Source organism: Hesperophylax consimilis, chromosome 12 (genome assembly GCF_061612785.1).
Source record: "Hesperophylax consimilis isolate HC1 chromosome 12, BYU_Hcon_1.0, whole genome shotgun sequence".
Taxonomy (NCBI): domain Eukaryota; kingdom Metazoa; phylum Arthropoda; class Insecta; order Trichoptera; family Limnephilidae; genus Hesperophylax; species Hesperophylax consimilis.
In genome coordinates, this window is record NC_142847.1 from 32574240 (window position 1) to 32594050 (window position 19811).

A 19811-nucleotide genomic window follows, 5' to 3' on the forward strand; every position below is an offset into this window, starting at 1 on the left:
ATTATAGAGCCGTCTGTTCTCACAGATAAAGTATTTCGTTAGAGAGAGAGAGAGATACATACAAATTTGTTGTGTTTTACCATTTATGGAAGTGAAAACAGTTTTTAAATTGCCTGAAAAAAAAAAGTTTTTTAACTAATCCATCGTAATATTGCTCCTTGCTCACTGTATTTCAAGTAAAGTAAGCCAGCCAAAATGTGTGTATTCACTAATCCTCTCTTGTCAGTCCTTTAGTGTTTTCGATGGCAAATTTAACAGAAGATAAAATGATTTATTGTACTACAGATTGAACAATAAATATGATCGGCTTTGTAAAGCGGTATTTAACCCATTATTCACAGTTAGTCATGACAATTTCAGGTGGATTAATGAATTATTTGCGTAAACAACCATAGTTTTGTACTGAATATTCAAACGAATTCCGCGTGCAAATAGATCTATCTTCCGCCGTAAGCGCCGTATTTGTCCCCATACCAATTTTACTCATTCACCACAATGCTTGTACCCTAGGGCCCGGTCATAATTCAGTACCTCTATAATAGTAAAAGAAGCAAAAAATTCGCTGAGCGCGTGCGGGGATATCACAATCCCCTGACACAGTTACGTGCTAATTAATACCACTGTGCTACGGAGATCATTGACCAACGGGCGGTGGTTCTAATGATCTCCCCAGTGTATCTTAAATATACCTACTTATTAACAACGCAATAAAGTCATCAGATAAGCAGGCAAAACTGTATATAGAGAACATTGAACGCACGGAGAAAAAATGAGTAATAAAATAAAATCCTCTTAAAAACGTGATGGCAGGCAAACTAACAAACAATTCTAAAAACAAACAAAATATCAGTATATTCAGATTACATTATCGGAATTCAAAGCCTAGAAACATCAGCTATTATTCGTCTATTTATTTGTATTTTACACCCATACGGGTTTAACAAACATGTGGCATATATGTAACAATTTGGTGGAACATTATCAAAGAAGTCAAATTTGTTATATCTATATTCAGGGTATCTGGGGATAAAGTGCGTTAACTTCAGGAGTGATTTTACATTATAGTGAGAGAAAAAAATTCGAAATTCTAACGTTTTAAGGTAGTTTTTAGGTAAAAAGGTTGAATATTTTGAATGGGAAAATAAATATTCTTCCATATAATATAAATAAAAAATTGGAATTTCGAAAAAGCTATTTAACTTCTATCAACGTGTAGAACAACCGCCCGAAGTTAACGCACTTTATCCCCGGATACCCTGAATATAAAAATTATTGTTACTTTGTCTATCCCCTATATCAAAGTTTGTTCTTAGTAGTGTCAGGAGTATTAAGAGATTGGTTTGAATGATAAAAGAAGTCGGGGACTCCCGAGGAAGACTGAACGCATTTTCTCTACACTGGAATGAGATACGAAGTAATTTTTCGATCGTAACAATGTGGATTTCACAATACTACATGAATTGAAAGGTGGAAAAGGTTGGGCACCCTCGAGGAAGGCATCGTATGTTGAAATGAATCAAATACTTATCTGTGGTATAGTGAGACGTACGTATGTACGTGGTATGGGCACATAAGACGGAGACCATCAGACCACACAGTGAAGCAGGCAATGTCTATAGAGCTTCAAAGACAGTCATCCAGAGGTAGACCAAAGAACTCCTGGATGACCCAATGCTCCCAAATCCTACAAAGAAACGGCCTAGATGAAAGCGACACTCAGAACCGAAGAAGCTATAACCTGAGAACGAGAAGAGCCGACCCCAACAGCCTACCTAGGCAATGAGTTGGGATAGTGCTAGGAAGAAGAAAGAAGAAGTGAGACGTACGTAATGAACGCAGAAAGGGGTGTAAGTATAATTTATGACGTGGAAGTGAATGGTGGAAGAAGTCGAGGACGCCCGTAAACTTTATTAATTCTTTACAACAATATCAATTCCACTTTAAAAATGCACCCAATTTTCCGATACACTGGACTTCACAACCTCAAAACCTTACTCCAAACCTTTTACAGTGATTTTTTGGGGGGTATTCTGACGTGTTTCGCTACCTCATTCTTTAGCCATCGTTTTGGACAGTATTGCAGTGTCCATCATCAGGGCAGATGTGTAATCTTTACATATCTGATTACACATCTGCCCTGATGATGGACACTGCAATGCTGTCCGAAACGTTGGATAAAGAAGGAGGTAGCAAAACACGGCATAATACCCCAAAAACAAATCGCTATAATTTTTTTGGCCGTGAAAATCTCAAATTACTCCAAACCATTCACAACTCCGAACAACGCCGGGTACACGTCAGTTTGAAAATTACATAGTAAAACTTAGGCAAAAGAATAATAAAAACGAATTTAAAAAAAATAATTTTGTTTTTGCTGTATTTTATTATAGCCTTCTTGTAACAAAAGTCCGTGCAGTTGAACACATCTACTATTTCTGACAAAGTATTGCCAACTGCATGCAATATGCAATTAAAAATAGTTTTTGGTCGAGTATTTCTAGGTAGGCGATTTTGTTAATCAGGGCTGTCTATAATACCATTAACAGTTTTAAAAATAATTGTCAAGTCGGAATCAAGTCTTCTTTTTGACAGTTTTAATAATTTCAATTATTTCCTCAAGTGGTTGTAATGTATGATTTCTATTGGCAGACCGAGTTAATTATTTATTTATTTTAATGGAATCAGAATGGATTTTACAGTAAAGGGATCAGATAAAATAATTGTATTCGACTTCACTTCGAACAGAAGAAGAATACAAGATTTTTAATCTTGAAATATTATAAGTCTTTAGGAAGACGAATGTTTAGTATGTAAGGCTTGATTTTAAATCATTTAATACAGAATACGATTTGTACTTGGGTGAAATAAAAATATGTTCATCCCTCTGTTTAGTAGTGAAGTCACAACCATAGTCTGACTCCTGCAACCATGAAGAAAATTGTAAAAATTCTTGTGAATTGTAAAAACCCCGCTTGAAGAAAGTCGAAGATTTATTATAAATAAGAATCGTTTAATATCATATTGTAGAACCATCGGTGAATATATTATTCGTACATGACTTTGTACGAAGTTATTTCCAAATTCGTGTTTAAATACAGGATGTTTATATGACGGCCTCCGTGGTCGAGAGATAAGGCTCTCCGACTAGCAATCCGGAGGTCGCGGGTTCATATCTCGGCTTACGCAACAAAATTTAATTTAAGACAATCCGGTAAGTCAAGAAATCCTGGGTTCGATTCCTAGTTAAAATTAAAATTTTAAAAAAGTTGTGACTATTAACCCTGGTGTAAGACCAACTTTCAGAACTGAAACTTTGATTTTAAATGACTTTAGGCGTATTTGATGAAGAGATCTGAATAGCCAGGTACTTAGGTAGCCACCTTCCTCCATCTCACCTTCTTCCCCTCTCTACCTTCGTCCTAACAACCTACCCCAATTGGCGATGCAATAAACGTGTGGTGTATTAAAAAATAAAACAGGGTGTATGTTCGAAAAAGTCATAAACAAAGAAACAATATATATAATAAATAAAATACCCAATTTGGGGGTGCCATATTGCGGAATATTACGGGCATTTAGGAATCTTGTAAGGTTTTCACATATCTTTTTTGAAGTCTCCACCTCCAATCATAAAGATTAAAATTAATTTTCGACTCAGTTTTCCACCCTGTATAATATTTACGTAATACGATAATACCTACGCGTGGCAGGAATACCAAATATTCAAATGTCAACGCCGAGACAGGGCGTCTGCGTGTAAATATGTTATGAGGCTTTAAATTTAGTATTTTCCTTCATTGAGAGCCAGAACTCATTATGTCCTCCAACCAAGCATGTTTCATTTACAAGTGTGTTATAGATTTTGGCTTCAGACGCCTAATACAATGGTTCTATTGATTGTCTCTAAGGTGAACAAGATGTCATTTACGATTATATCATAAGTATTTGTAAAAACCCACTGAGGATATAAACTGATATTACAGTCTAGTGCGCCTGAAGTAAAGTCAAATTTGAAGTTAAACTTCGGGTGAAATATATAAAACTTTTAAATCCATTTATTTGATTTATATTGGCACAACTTTTCTTTCAATAACTTTTGACGCGATGCCAACTCATTTACTGACAGGCCGTATGTAAAATATCATTGAAGAAGGAGATAATACTAGTAAATTTGAAACAGAACAAGACACAGAAAAATAAAAAAGTTAACATTCTCAACTGGGTATCGAACTTAGTATCTCGGTCTTACCGGTACAACATCTATAACCACTCGGCCATTGAGACCTAATTATTCACCTAGTCATTTTTGTTGATCTCGTATTTCAAATATAGAAATAATAATATTATCTTGCAATATTCCCATATTTTTGGCAGCATTGGATGACGTTATAAAAATTGACCGCAGTTAATATACGAAATTAATCTCGTTACCATCCAATAATATTTGGCTAATGATAGCGCGGTTCACTCATTTTAATCAGTCCCTGGGGAGGATGGTTCAATCCTCATTCAAACAAAAACAAACAAAAAACATTTAAAAGTTCACAGTCGTTAAGTTCATTCCCTCGGGAGGAAGGTTCAATTTTCAGATGTATTAAAAAAATTAAAAACAAATTACGTAGTATGCATATAAATATATTTTTAATACATCAATTAAAAAAAAATAGAATTATCATTGTAAAAAAACTTTGTGCTTTTTCGGGTTGATTTATTCACAGAATTCATAATTCTTGAACAGAAAATTAAACTAATTGGCCGTTACTTTTACAAAAAACAATAAGTCACATTGCTCTTGCCCTATTATAACAAAGGCAAAAAATATTAAGTATCTAGGAGTGGAAATAGACGAAAACCTTAGATGGGACATACACATAAATGGAATCACTAAAAAGCTTACGAGACTTGTATATTTCTTCAAAAACCTAAGAAACATACTACCTAGGAAAGACATCAAAAAAGTATTTTATGCTTTAGTTCATTCCCGTCTTGAGTACGGAATTCTAGTATGGGGATCTACTACAGCAAATAATATTAACCACTTAGATATTGCTCAGAAGAGCATTATAAAAACCATACTAAAATTATCCATCAGAACCCCCTCAAAAGATATTTTTAAGTGTTTTGACATTCTAAATTTAAAACCAATATATGCCAAGAATATTTTAATACATCATTTCAAAAACAGAAAATCTCCTAATGAAACTCGGATACATGATACAAGAGCCTCAAAAAGGGATATACGAGATGTTCCAAAATTCAAGACAAGTTTTGGCCAAAGAAACCACATATATCTGGCAACCAAACTTTACAACATCCTTCCTCCAATTTTGAAAAAGATAGAAAAGATAAATAAGCTTAAGGAAAAAATCAAAACATGGATGAAATAAATTAATGCAGACACACTAGAAAATGTATTAAAAACATCATAAAAACAAAATAACAGAAAATCAAAGAAATCTACCAGTCCGCCTCAGCACAGGACTACCTAGTGAGGAGGACTAAGAAGAAACTATATGAATGAAATATTATAGATTTTTATATAATGTAACTCTCATCAAACCTTATTAAATAGACTAATAAAAAATTTAAAAAAAATAAAAGCTAATGAAATGTATTAAGAAATGTTCTTAAGTCTAAGACGCATTTCGCTATACACATCAACGCTTTTAGGGCGTGGCCTGTACAGATTATACAGGTGTCACACTACGCTAAAATATTCCTCTCCTTACGGCAAGAGAGTGGGTCAGATCAATTAGGAAACTGCCGCGGAGTATCATTTATTTGTACGGGATCTGTCACCTTGAAAGCTACCATGGCGCTCCGTAAATTGATCTGACCCTCTCTCCTGCTGTAGGCAAGAGATGGGGTCGAATCATTTTCAAATATCGCCTGGCTAGCAGATCACGGCATATCATCATCCCCACGCCCACACTTATGAGACATCATCTGCCAGGTGTGACAGGTCTGAAAGGGATTGCATGGCGAGCGATATAATAAAAAAAAAACGCTTTGATGCATGTGTCGCCCACCTTAGGCGAGGTAGTATCAAGTAATATTATGTTTCCATACTGCAACTCCGGCAAACAATTCACAATCTTTGATAATAATTTTGAATTACATTTATTTCAAAGCCGATCATTAAAATTATTCCTATTCTCCACACATCGCAGAAAAGTTGATTCTTTACAAGTTTTCAAGGAATTCGAAATGGGTTTGGTTCACTATTTATCAATTAATAGATTATAATTTTATAATTTTTACTGTTTTTTTTGCTTTTAAAATATGTGCCTTAATAGCCACAAGCCCACTCGGAATAAAATGAAGAACTTTTTTGGTTATGAAGTAAACATTTTAGAAATAGCTTTTCATTTCAAGTTTTTGTTTTATATGACGCTGATTAAGACAAAGCATTTGAAAACAAAAATATTTTTAGAGTTTAACTTGCAAAACCATAATTTAACTTAAAGTTTTACTTTTATATAATAATATAATATTAACACATAAATTTAACGTCAGAACAGGCATTATCGTAAATACGTATGTTACATTGTATGAAACTTGTGAAACTTAACGCCGATTTACGGGCACTGAACCTGAAAACTGACATTTCCTTCATGTTCTAAACCTTAGTTGTTTAACCTTTATAATATGAAATATAATAATTTTAGTAATGAACACTCCTTAATTCATTATTCTCTTTGTACGATTTAATCGTTAATTACTCGAAGCAGGGCAAACGCCTGCGATAAAACATGCTGCTGTAACATTCACATGGGCTTTATATTCATGGGGTTAAATTGTTGTTGTTAACTTTACAAGACATAGGTATTATGTGATTAAATTCATTTTTTCAAACGAACGTTTCTCATAAGGTATGAAAAAACACCCAAAGCTTACTATGAAAATATTAAATATTAACTTACTTCGCGTTCACCATTTCTCCAACCGAGCCGAACAAAAACAATATCTGATTAGTTTAAAAATATGAAAACTAGTAAAGGTACATAGCTAACAATGGACTTTGCGAACAATAAATTATTTTTCTAGCTCTATCTTCATTTTAAATACACCAATTTGAATTTCACTTTTGCTGTCGTGAATGAATGGATAAAAATTTTGGAAGTGGAAATTAAACCACTTCCCGACATCCGATCGATCTGAAACTCCGAGGACACACTTGCTGTCGATGACCATGCATTATTTTAACCGGCAATCACGCGTACACGCGTACACACGCTGACACATACGCATACGTAGACTTGTTTTTAACCACAGCGGCAATCAAAAAGTGCGGGTTCAATTCCCGTCGGCGGCATTTATTTTTTCTCGGAAGATTTTTAAAATTTATATTTGTATTTCAGGCTAATAATTATTGCTTATAATAATGTTGTTATCCTTTGTGCTATGCATAAAAGCTTTGTCTTGTAAACATAAGTTTGCCGTTAACAAAAAAAAACTTCAAATAGGAATTTTATGGTATACATTTTATCGAAAGAAACGTCACAGACAATTATTTTTTCAAACTATCTTCAGAGATATACGAACAAAAAATTTAAAATTTCACATCTGCTACTGAACCATTAAAACAGCCACGGAAACGGAAACGGAAATTACAAGCAAATTTACAGACAAATTAAGCCTCAGCATATGCTGTTTGGAATTGCGATTTGGGTAACACCAACCTTTTTTAGTTTTCACAACTGCGCATAGGGTTTTGATTGTCGCTAAGATAGCAATTTTAGATATTTCACTTCTTGCGTTTGCTACATCTGTTGATATTATTGAGAACTAAAATTAATTTTACCAAAAGTTGGACATACTCTCCAAATTCGCCGTGCATTTAACGGCAACACGTAGTAAGGGTCGACAGGAGTCCCCCGATCGTTAGGTATTTGGTACTTGATAAATAAACTTTTATTTCGGTGGACAAATACTAGCGAAGTTACTTGAACTGGACGCGCGCGGGACTTAAAACGCCTACAATTCTCAAACTAAGGATATTACAGATTTAATTAATTAAATCTTTTTTATATTAAATTAAAATGTAACTTATGTATATACTTTTATAAAAGTTGTCACGTAACGAATCGGACACGTTCAAAACTCCCGCGAATTCAAATTAGTTAGCTGTCAGCAGTTTACCATTGTTCGCTGTGCGCATGCGTGCACGGTTAGGTTGGTAAACTGCTCATGCTCGACACACGCCGGGCTGACGAAATCACCAACGGCCCGCCACTCACAATCTAACCTTGGCCTTGTCAACATGTGTGTTTTGCAATCAACCATGACGCTATCGTAGCGCGCCTAAATTAACGGCTACTTTTGTACAAGTACTTTTGAAACCTGTACCTAATTTCTGTGCCAATTTACAATGGAGAACTGCACGCGCAATGGTGCGTACAGTATAGAAGATAACCCTCCATTTGTGGTTCAACATGTACGTGAAACCTACTGCAAATTCATGTAAGCTGATTAACTATCATTACCCTTTATGTGCCTTTTTATGACTTGAATCATTCCTACGTACAAACTTGCCAGCCAGAACTTTAAATAGAGAAAGATTGTTCCTTACAAACAACTAGGAATATTTAGGATGTTAATAATTCTTCTCACTTGTGTATCTGTTATGTAATCGTGCTTTGTGAATATACTTTCATACCCCCATTCTTGTGTTTCCTTTGACGAATATGGAGTGGTTGGTCTGGCATTTGTCCCTCGTGTAAAAGCCCTATTGGCTGACCTAACGCCTGACGATACGGAACTCAATCTCTACCACCTGAGCTAACGCCGATATGTTCCAAGGCACCCTTTTTGCAATGGACCCCTCGCAGGGAAAATTGCGCTTTTTACAAAGTTTGTACATAAGTTTATACTTTTTTTATAAAAGTATACACATAAGTAAATAATTACATATTTTAAAAATATTTTTTATTGTTTTAAGCTTTTTTATATCAACAGGGTTTGAACTCTAGGTTCCTCCTAAGGACTTGTAAAACAGAAGACTTTTTGTAATGATTTATTTAGTCATTTAAACAGTACAATAATTTTAAATAGTTATCTTATATGTTTGCATTATAACATTATGAACTACAATCTACCATATTTTACCCCATTACGACGTATATGTGCTGACGGAAAATCGGCTCTACTCGGAAATAAAATCAACAGAACTCGGACTTAAGGCGAAGCTCAATTAATGCTAAATAGTGATTTTCCATTAATCTTTATAACGAATTTGTTTACATTATGAATACCAAATAAAATTCTTTATATAAATTGATGTTTTTCTTATCTTTTCCTTTGAGGAGAATTCAAATGAAAAAATTATTTACTCCATATAAAATATAAATGTAAGCTACTAAAAAATGTATTTATTCAATAAAAATGTATGAATGCACAAATGAATCAACTTTTAAAAAATAACATATTATGGGTAAGATTATCTGTGACAGTTTCCTTTGATTAATTTTTTGCGTACTTATAAATTTTTATACAAAATAAATAAAAAAAACTTTTGCGCATGAAATCGAGTGTTTCTTGACTCCATTTTCCAAGTGATTTTAATGCCTATTACCTGTGTATTCGTCACGAAATAAGGCAAACAAAGAATATACATATTTTTGGCTTGTAGCTTCCTCTTAAGACGCGGCATTCTGCATTTCGAATTGTAGACGGGCGACGCCCACCACTTTTACTTGTCATAGAGTTCGTATAGGGTTATTAATCCATTGTGTTTTTTCCTATAGAACAATATTTTTCCATAGAAAAATATTTATTTATCCTTTAGTTTATTAACTTACTTACCTGAAATCGACCTTAAAGCGTTAGAATTTAGAAAAATTAACATTTTATTTTTTACTTGTATAATCACGCAGAATTACCTGCATCCTGTGTGGAGTTACGTAACAAAAACATCATCATCATTTAATGGCCAATACAAAACAAACTTACTCGGTTTTTACAGTTATCAATGCATTAAATATGTCTTTAAATGGACGTAATCTAAAATTAATATAAAGTATAAAATTATAAAAACAACTTGAAATAGTTGAATATGTTTTGTAATACAGAGTTGTCCCTTGAGGATAATTTCTAATACTCGATTTTTTGCTTTACTTCACTTTTTCTTTTTTAAATAAAAATTGAATTTCATAAAGATATTTGTAAATTTTATAAAAGTATACGTGATAGATACTTTTGAATTAAATATGTTATTCAAAATATTTTTTGTTGTTGTTTTAAACCACTTTATTTTGCTATACACGTCGACCGGTTTCGGTTGATCTCAATCTACTACTATTTCTAATGCTTCTAAATTAATAAGGCGTATTCCTATTTCATTTTTATGCATAATTTTGGCTCCTGTATTTTTATCAAAAGTATGGTTAGTATTAATTAAACACCTGACGTGTTTTACTCTAGTATTTCCAGAGTGGCAAAAAACGACTGCGCAATTCATTCAAGAAATAATCTCACAGTTTTAGAACAATCAGCTTCCATCGCCTTGTGGCAAACGAATATTTGGCGAATCGGTATATTTGTACACAAGCCGCGGCCTTGGGACATTTCATTTATGTTTGTTAATTATTTTTCATTTTTTAAAAACAATATTATTTAACCGATAAATGCAATATTCACGTTAAATAAGTATTCAAATATTTTAAATTAAATATTATTTACAATGAATCACGTAATTTTAGATGCCAAAAATTCTGACACACGTCCACTATGCCTGCCGACTGCGCGGGACTGACGAATGTTTGAAATGGTCTTATGTAAATCAGAATGTTAGAGAGAGCGCGCTAATATTTAACGCGATTGAAATGAACAGACGTAAGCGACTGCTGAGAAAATATTTAATAAAACACGAAACATTTAAAATAGAAAAAAAATCTCTCGTTATAGTTTTATTTGTATTTAAACATACACTCTAAATTTTTTTCATTCCTTTAACATATTAAATAACAGAACAAAACGTGTTTTTAATAAGTTTCGGAGCTTACTTTGCGATTTTTTTCTATCGAGGGAATTTAATGTAGTTAACGTTTCGGCAAAACAAATGTATAGATATAATCTCCAAAAATAACATTTATTTTTTTTGGAACTTCAAGACTTAAGGAGTTAGCGAGAAACTTCTTATAAATCGGTAGAAATTAAAAATGCCGGGTCTTAAATACAAAACGTTCTAGTTAAAACAAGACATCGTTAACACTTAAAGTCAATTACGTGAACACATTGTAATGCATAGCAGTAATAAAGCGACGTATTCAATATATATGAGTAGCGTACTCGGTTGTTCAGTATTAGTGGCTCTGAATTTTAGATCCTTTTTTCGACGGTTTTCTTCAAGCCTTTGCTTTATTAGCTTTTTGCCAGTTTCCGCTCAGTGATGGGTTTTATTGAAGAAATTTTCTTCTAAAATTTGAACTGTGTCATCTTCGAAAGTACTAATTTTGCCACCTATCGGTAAAGGGCATGATAATTCAAGTGTGTAAATTATAAAAGGCATGGGTCCAACTATCTCGAGTACATCAAAGCTATTTTCTAGTGGAGTGCTCCTAGATGTACCGTTTTTATAGTATGGGTCCAAGCATACTACCTTGTGGTACACAAAAGTTATTTTGTAGTGAAATGTTCATAGATATACCGTTTATGTAGAATGGGTCCAAGTGTACTACCTTGAGGTACACCAACGGTATTCTCTAGTAGAGTCTTCGTTTTTCATTTGCTAGGATCTTAACTTGAAACTCTTACCTGTCTGTAATTTTATGTTTGTAATCTTTTGAGGAGAAACTTTTGAGAGATGAAAATTCTTGGTAAGGTTTCAGGTTCTGCAATATTGGGATATCCTATATAAGTATTACTGTTGCCTACATGTATAATTCCATGAGCACGACTGACAGTGAGACACCTTCTCGCCAGATGCAGTCCTGCCGCGCCAGCCTGCTGCTGTCCGGGGGCGGCGAGCGCGGGCCGCCCGAAGGGGGCGCTATGGACGGCGGGGGCGGCGGCCGGGCCTACACGCGCATCGGCCTCTACCGGGGCAACGTGGTGGCGCTCAAGCCCGTGCACAAGAAGAGCGTGGACGTCACGAGGGCCATCAGGAAGGAGCTTAAACATGTAAGTATCCTTTTTGACTACATATTTATAATGAAACATGTAAGCGTTATTTTCTATTATTGATTTTCTAAAATACGTATGTAAGTGTATCTTTCTACAATTTACTAATCGAATCATGTTTATGAATACCTTTCTACAATTTATGCATTGAAAATTTAAGTATTTATGTGAGAATTTTCACGTGTCACTTACTGAAACACGTGTATAAATATCCGTTTCTACCATTTCCTTATTGAAACAGCGTCCCTTTTCATAATTTATTTTCTGAGACATGGAAATGTCTAGTTGTGCCATTTATTTACTTAAATTTGTTAAGATCTCATTTTAATATTTATTTACTGAAAGATGTTAAGTGTCCCTTTTTCATTTATTTAATGAAACATTTAAAATTGCCTTTCTCCCGCTTATTTGCCGAAAAAATAAAATAAAAGAAAGGCAAACATTTTGGGGTTACGCATAACCTGACAATATTTGAAAATCTCCTACTACCACCACAGTAAGCGGAAAAAAATTTTTGTGTTGTGATGGAGGACTCCTCAAGCTGAGAAAATATACACACTACGCCTGGGTGGGACCCAAACGCGATGCCAACTGAGCCACTGCGCAGTCTTATTTAATTATCCGTTTCAACCATTTATTTACTGAAACATATAAGTGTCTCTTTCTACCATTTCCTTATTGAAACATGAAAGTATCCTTTCTGGAATTTACTTAATAGAACATGTTAATGTTTCATATAAGCAAGTTCTCATTCAAAGTCCCCATTCTGTCTGAACATTTCAAACACTCGCTTGTACCTAGTTTACATGAAATTAGTAATAGGTACACAGATGTAGCGGATCTGTTTAACTGCACAGAAGCTAGGTACACAAAGGCTTTAATATCATATCTTTTAAATGATGACAAATAAAATGTAAGTCTTCTCATACTTACGTAAACAGTCAAATAAATATGTATATAAAATGAACTGCCTGGGGCAACTGAAGAAACTTGGGTCAATAATAATAGTCAATACGGTGAACCAACAGCTTGATTGGCACTTACCTACTTTCAACCAAAACCTGAAAATAAATGTATACATTTTAACTATTGTAATATATTATATCATGTATCTTTACTATCATATATTTCAATCAATACTAATCTAACCTAGTCTACCTATAAGTTTTGCATGTACTTATATCTCTAACTTTTTATATCCATCTAGAGTTTCTGTTAATTGTATAGTTTCTTATGTCACTGTTTATATTTATCGTATATGGTATATTTTATACCGTTGATATTAAAATAAATTCTTTGAATTTACGACTGATGTTGTCAACTGAAGAAACCTATTAGGTACATGCTTGCTTTTAAATCTGCACATCTTCAGAGACGAGTGACGATACCAATATTGTTGTCGTCACTATGAATTTCATCCCCTCAGAGAGCTTAGTCCGAAATTTAATTCCAACATATTCTAAAAACTAAACTTCATTTCAACATAACATTCTAAAATACCCCCTGATAAATTCTGTCAAAGAATTCACATATCACGCTGGTTGTGTATTTCTACCCATTGCTAAATGCACAAAGTCAATAACCTGCTGACCCGTATCTTTCAGATGAGTAACTTCAAGACGAGAAAAAACTTCTGAAGAAAAACTGTTATTACCTGCCTTACTATTTCTTAACAAATAAAACTACGAACATGTTTTTAGAACTTAAATACAAACTACTTTTACAACTTAGTACTCTTTCTAATTTCTAATTATTTTTTCCGCTACGTGGACAGGAGTTGTTAAAGTTCGTGGAATCCATTATTTTCAATTCTATGAAACATTGTTTTTTCTACGCCGCTCGTCTTTCAATGAATGATAAGGTTTTGTGAATTAGACATTAAATATATATTAAATGATAACTAACTAACTAACCATCACGCCGTTTCCCCGCAGGGGTAGGCAGAGAGGACGGACCGCCAAACAACTCGGTCTTGGCACACACTCCTTGCCTCATTCACATTCATACATCGTCTCATACATACTCTTCTATTATTCTGACTCTTGACATGGCCCGACTCGAGTATCTGATTCACTTGATCGTGCCATGTCTTCCTCGGGCGTCCCCGACTTCTGCTACCATTCACATTTGCATCATATATCCTCCTTACACTCCTATCTTCGCTCATTCGCTCTACATGCCCAAACCATCTAAGCGTCCCTTTCTTAATCTTACTCATTACGCTTACATCAGCCTTGCACTCTTTGCGGATCTCCACATTCCTCACACGATCAAACATGGTTTTACCACACATACGCCTCAGGGATCTCATTTCAACAGCATTTAATCTACTTTCATCCTTTCTTTGCCAGTTCCATGCCTCACTTCCATACATCAAGGTAGGTACCAGCACTCCGTTGTGGACTGCTAACTTCGCTTCTTTGGACAATTTTTTGTTAGCGCCTACGGCGTTTAGTCCTCCATTAACGGAATTACCTGCATTTACCCTTCTTTCGATATCTCTGTCAGCCTTCCCATCTCTCGTAAACATACTTCCTAAATACACAAACTCATCCACCTGCTCCAAGTATTCCCCATTCACAAATATATTGCACACTGTTTTCGTACTCTCTCTTTCAAACACCATTACTTTAGACTTACTTACATTCATCATTAACTCATTCTTCATGCATACTTCGTTCATCCTAGACACGAGAGACTGTAGATCATCTATACTATTAGCAATCAGCACCGCATCATCAGCATACAACAGGCAACATACTTTCAAATTATTCAAATTCGCGCCCAATCCCACCTCTTTCAATTCTTGCATACAATTATCCATGTATAGATTGAATAACCACGGTGACATTACGCAGCCTTGTTTAACACCTTTTGTGATATCAAACCACCCCGTAAAACCACCGTTTACCCTAACACATGCAACGCTTCCCTCATACAGAGACGCAATTGCCTGAATCAGATTCGTATTCACTCCATACTTGGACAACACCTTCCATAGCTTTTTCCTGTCGACTCGGTCGTATGCTTTTTGTAAATCTACAAAGGCACAGAAAAGTTTCTGGTTTTTTGCCAGAAACTTCTCAGTGAGCATACGCAATGAGAATATCTGATCCATGCACCCCCTTCCACTCATGAAAGCACCTTGCACATCCCATATTTTATCCTTTGTTTCCTTTCTTACTCTTTCAATCAAAATTCTACCATACAGCTTGCCAACTGAACTAAGCAGGCTAATAGCCCTATGATTCCCACATTCCATACGTGACCCTTTACCTTTGTATAATGGCATGATCACAGCCCTTCTCCAATCTAAAGGCGTGTAACCTTCCTTTAAACATTGGTTAAAAAGATTGCACAACCATGTGAGAATTACACGGCTACCTCCTTTAAAATATTCAGCAGCAATATTGTCAAACCCAACAGCCTTACCATTCTTCATACATTTAATCGAGCTTTCTATCTCATCCATGCTAATTTCGGTAACATTCACTCCATCGTCATTCATATCTGATTCGCCACTGGAATCACTGTCATTCACTTCGCTTTCGAAGACTTCCTCGAAATAATTCATCCATCTCTCTTTTATTTTTTCCTCATTCGTCAACATTTTTCCATCTTTTGATTTTATCACTTTCATGCTTCCGTTTTCTGGGCCACTCCGGGACCTTTTGACTTCTTTCCAAAACAACTTAATGTTTTCTTGGAAATGGTTTGTCATTTTCATTCCTTCTTCCTCTTCCAGGCGTTTCTTTCGTTCTTTCACTCCAACTCTTACTTTTTTCTTACATTCCTTATATACTTCTTTCGCTCGATACTTCTCTTCGCTGGAAGCACTGCCAGCCGCAATCAGACACAACCATGCTTTCTTCTTTTCTGAGACCAGTGCTTTAATCTCATCATCCCACCATGCATCACCTTTCTTCCTACCTTGCGTACTTATTCCACAAACCTCCCTAGCAGATTCACAAAGACACACTTTTATGTGGTTCCATGTTTCGTCTATGCTTAGACCATCCATTTCCTTCGCATTCAATCTTATCTCTGCACAATTCACATACTTACTTCTCACATTATCGTTTTGCAGTTTTTCTATTTTGACTCTTGTCGGAGCTGGTACCGTTTTCACTTTAGAGCGCCAACCGCGAAAGAGGTTTACTCTCGACACTACAAGAAAGTGGTCAGTTTCGACCTCAGCCCCTCTGAAAACTCTTGTGTCCTCGGTAACAGCTCTCAACCTAGAGTCAATTACTACAAAATCAATAATTGACCTCTCATTTCCTCTTTCCCACGTATATTGGTGGATACCTTTATGATCGAAGAAAGTATTCGACACAAACAGGTTCCACTCTAAACATACTTCAAGCATTCTGTTCCCGTTGTCATTCGTTCTTTTATCCCCAAACATACCTAAGACCGAATCAAATCCGTCACGTCTAATTCCCACCCACCCATTCAAATCGCCTGCCATTATAATCCTTTCGTTCATATTTTTTAGTCTCATTACAACATTCACACCAGTCCAAAAATCATCTTTCACTTCATCGCTTTCAGAATTAACAGGGGCGTAGCAAATAACAAGAAACACCCTTGTCAAACCGATTTTAAATCTGATCCACATTATTCTCGGACTTACACATTCATACTGCAACATACATTCAATCATTCTGGGAGACAGTAGCGCTGCAACACCTTGACAAGCCCTCTCCGTATCTGGTCTCCCAGACCAAATGACGAGCCTATCATTATGCTGCATTGTACCGCTACCTTTTTTCATACTCTCTGTTATACAAAGTACGTCCAAACATTTGCTCACCATAGTATCACACAGTTCGTTCATCTTTCTTTCCATTCCTCCTCTAATGTTCCATGTACCAATTCGACATTGATCACGTTCCGTCCTCCTCTTTGCGCCACCGAAGGGTTGGCGATGTGATGGATAGCGAACCTCATCGACATCTTTGTCGGCCATTCCCTTCCAAGTACTACTTAAACATCTTAATTATACAACTTATCATATCGTTACACACATAAAACAAATAATACATATTTATACGCTTAATATAACATTTAACTTAACAAATAAACTACCACTAAAAATAGTTATTTTATCACTATATAATTGTTTTAAAACACTCCATGTAGACAGCAAACCAAAGAGCGCGGGTTCATTCCGATTTCATCCTTCATTTCCGATGTCATTATTCCACGCGCGGAAGGGCACGAGCGGTGGGGAGCGGAGGTTGCGGCAGGGGTTGCATGAGTCGCCAAATGACTCTTTTCTTGTGCGGGTTCAGGGTAGATTCCGAGAAACGATGATTCTGTGGCCTAAGCAATGTCATATGGCCCACATTCTATAACGGCACTGAATAAGCACTGTATGCGTCGGACAGCGGGGTTTGCAGTATTGGTGCGGGTGGACGAGGGGCAAGGGGCAGGGGCCGAAGGGATGATCACATCTGGTGAATGTTCAAAGCACTGATCTCGTATTATAGGCACAGGAATTCACACATCTTAGGATTAACAATATTATTTGTCATCTTTTCTTAAAGTCGTTATACGTCCACACTGGTCACAGTAAAATTAGTTTTTAGTACACTTAAGCAACTTAAATACAGTAAGGAACATTTATTGACACTTTTAAGGGCGGAATATATGAAATTTCACTTGTAATAATGTATATATAAATAAAGGTGCGAAATAAAATTTTCAGAGTTTCCCCCGTGACGGGAATAAATTATATTTTAATTTAATATATTTATATTAACTTTTTAATTTATTATTTTTCACAGATGTCAATTTATTTTTAGTGTTATTAATATTCTAAATTATACTAACAAAACATGTGTTTTAGTGATAATCGTAATATTCATATTATATTCGTTTCAGAAGATATTCGTCCACTAATTTCTGAATGTCAAAGTTTTCTCAACGGAATCTTAAATTTTATCTTTACGTGTCAAGAATTACCTTTGAATGGCTACGTTTTATACAATTTAAATTATAAACCGAGTCATGTAGATTTTTTTTACATCAGATAATTCCTGAGAGATCTCTTTCAGAGAACATCCGTAATTCACATAATATAAAGCCAATCCATCGATTATAATGAACGAACTTTTCAAATACTGTACAGTTTTCAAGTCGTTAAAATTAATGATATGAACTTTGGTTATGCTATTTATTTATCACTAGCAGTTACTTTTATTTTATTATTTGAACTTAAAACTATTAGGTTAACTATTATTTCATTATCTAACTAGCGCAGACCCGTAAAAATACGGGATGATTTGTAAATTATCCAGATGTCTTGATGCGGCTCAGTATGTTATCACCTTTAAACTCGTGATGCCTGGGTGATAACCCATAGATTTGAACCACCCACTAGGTGAACAACTACTTACACCTAATTAATCTTCACAGATCAGAGAGGTCCGCCACGAGAACCTCCTGCCCTTCATAGGCGCGTGCGTGGAGCACGGCCACCTAGCTATCGTGAGCGCGTACTGCGCGCGCGGTAGTCTGCACGACGTGCTGGCCAACACGGACCTACACCTGGACGGCATGTTCGTTTCCTCGCTGGTGAGCGATCTGCTCAAGGGACTGGCCTACCTGCACGACAGCGAGATATTCTCTCACGGCAACCTTCGGTCAACCAACTGCCTCATCGACAGCAGATGGGTGCTGCAGATCTCGGACTTTGGCCTACATGAATTCAAAGGTAAATTATTCATCTTTAAACAAACAAAGATCAAAGTGTGAAGAAAAATGCAGGAGTCGTAAGTAGTATTTATTTTTTAAGTGAAATAGTAATTTAGTGAGTAGAACATATAATTTCTGTCTATTTTATACGTATCGTGTCGTTAACCCTCTGTCGGGCGCACGTGATCTGAAAAGCACATGCTGGAATCTTTTATAACCTTCTCCCCGCCAGAGCGTCGTCGATTCTCGTAACCTACCAGTAACTTACTGTCTTTAGAAGGCGCTTTGTACCTACTACTCGTTTTCTCACCTAACAGTTTGGAGGGCAGTACGTGACGTCTATGTTCTGTTAGGCTCATTGCGCCCAATTTCGTCATATTTGAGGTACTAAATCTATTAAATTTACCTATTATGATGAGCAGGCGAAGTCTGATTCTGATTGAATATGGTTCTGGTAACATTTAAGTACTTTATAATATATGTTGTTTCACCTGATTTAATGGTATAGAAGTGATTATGAGTATGTCTATTCCAAAATTTGATTTTTTTTGGTTTTACTTAAAATATAAGATAAGATACTTATTATTTAATCATAAAACTTGTGTTTTATCAAATTTCATTTATTTTCTGAATCTGTACAAATTTTCGACAAAAATATCTACTTCAGCCCACTCAATCTTATTTATTTATTAATTTTATTTTAGTAATTTGTACATTAAAGTTTACAAATGACTAATTAATTTTTACATTTTAATATTCTATGTTTTTTCTTGTTTTATGTGGCTTTTACACAAGATCTTGAATTTTTCAATTGGGGCAGTCTTTAGGTTTTCCGGCAGCGCGTTATAGTATTTCATCCCTTTATAGAATATACTGTTCTGTGTATTCGCCTTGTCCTTTTTTGGTAGCCTGATTTCATTGCACGTCCTAGTTTTATGTTTGTGTATGTCCTTGTTGTATACAATTTTATTTGAAAAATATTTCGGTAG

At 35.3% G+C, this 19811-nt stretch overlaps 1 protein-coding gene across 1 annotated transcript in view; it reads left to right on the forward strand.

Moving 5' to 3' along the window:
* Nucleotides 1-19811, forward strand: part of Gyc32E (Guanylyl cyclase at 32E) — a 345132-nt gene that overhangs the window by 290552 nt on the left and 34769 nt on the right. Inside the window, exons 17-18 of the mRNA XM_089637598.1 lie at nucleotides 12011-12120; nucleotides 18544-18841. Coding sequence (XP_089493724.1) covers nucleotides 12011-12120; nucleotides 18544-18841 — 408 coding nt within the window. The remainder of the gene's footprint in view (nucleotides 1-12010; nucleotides 12121-18543; nucleotides 18842-19811) is intronic.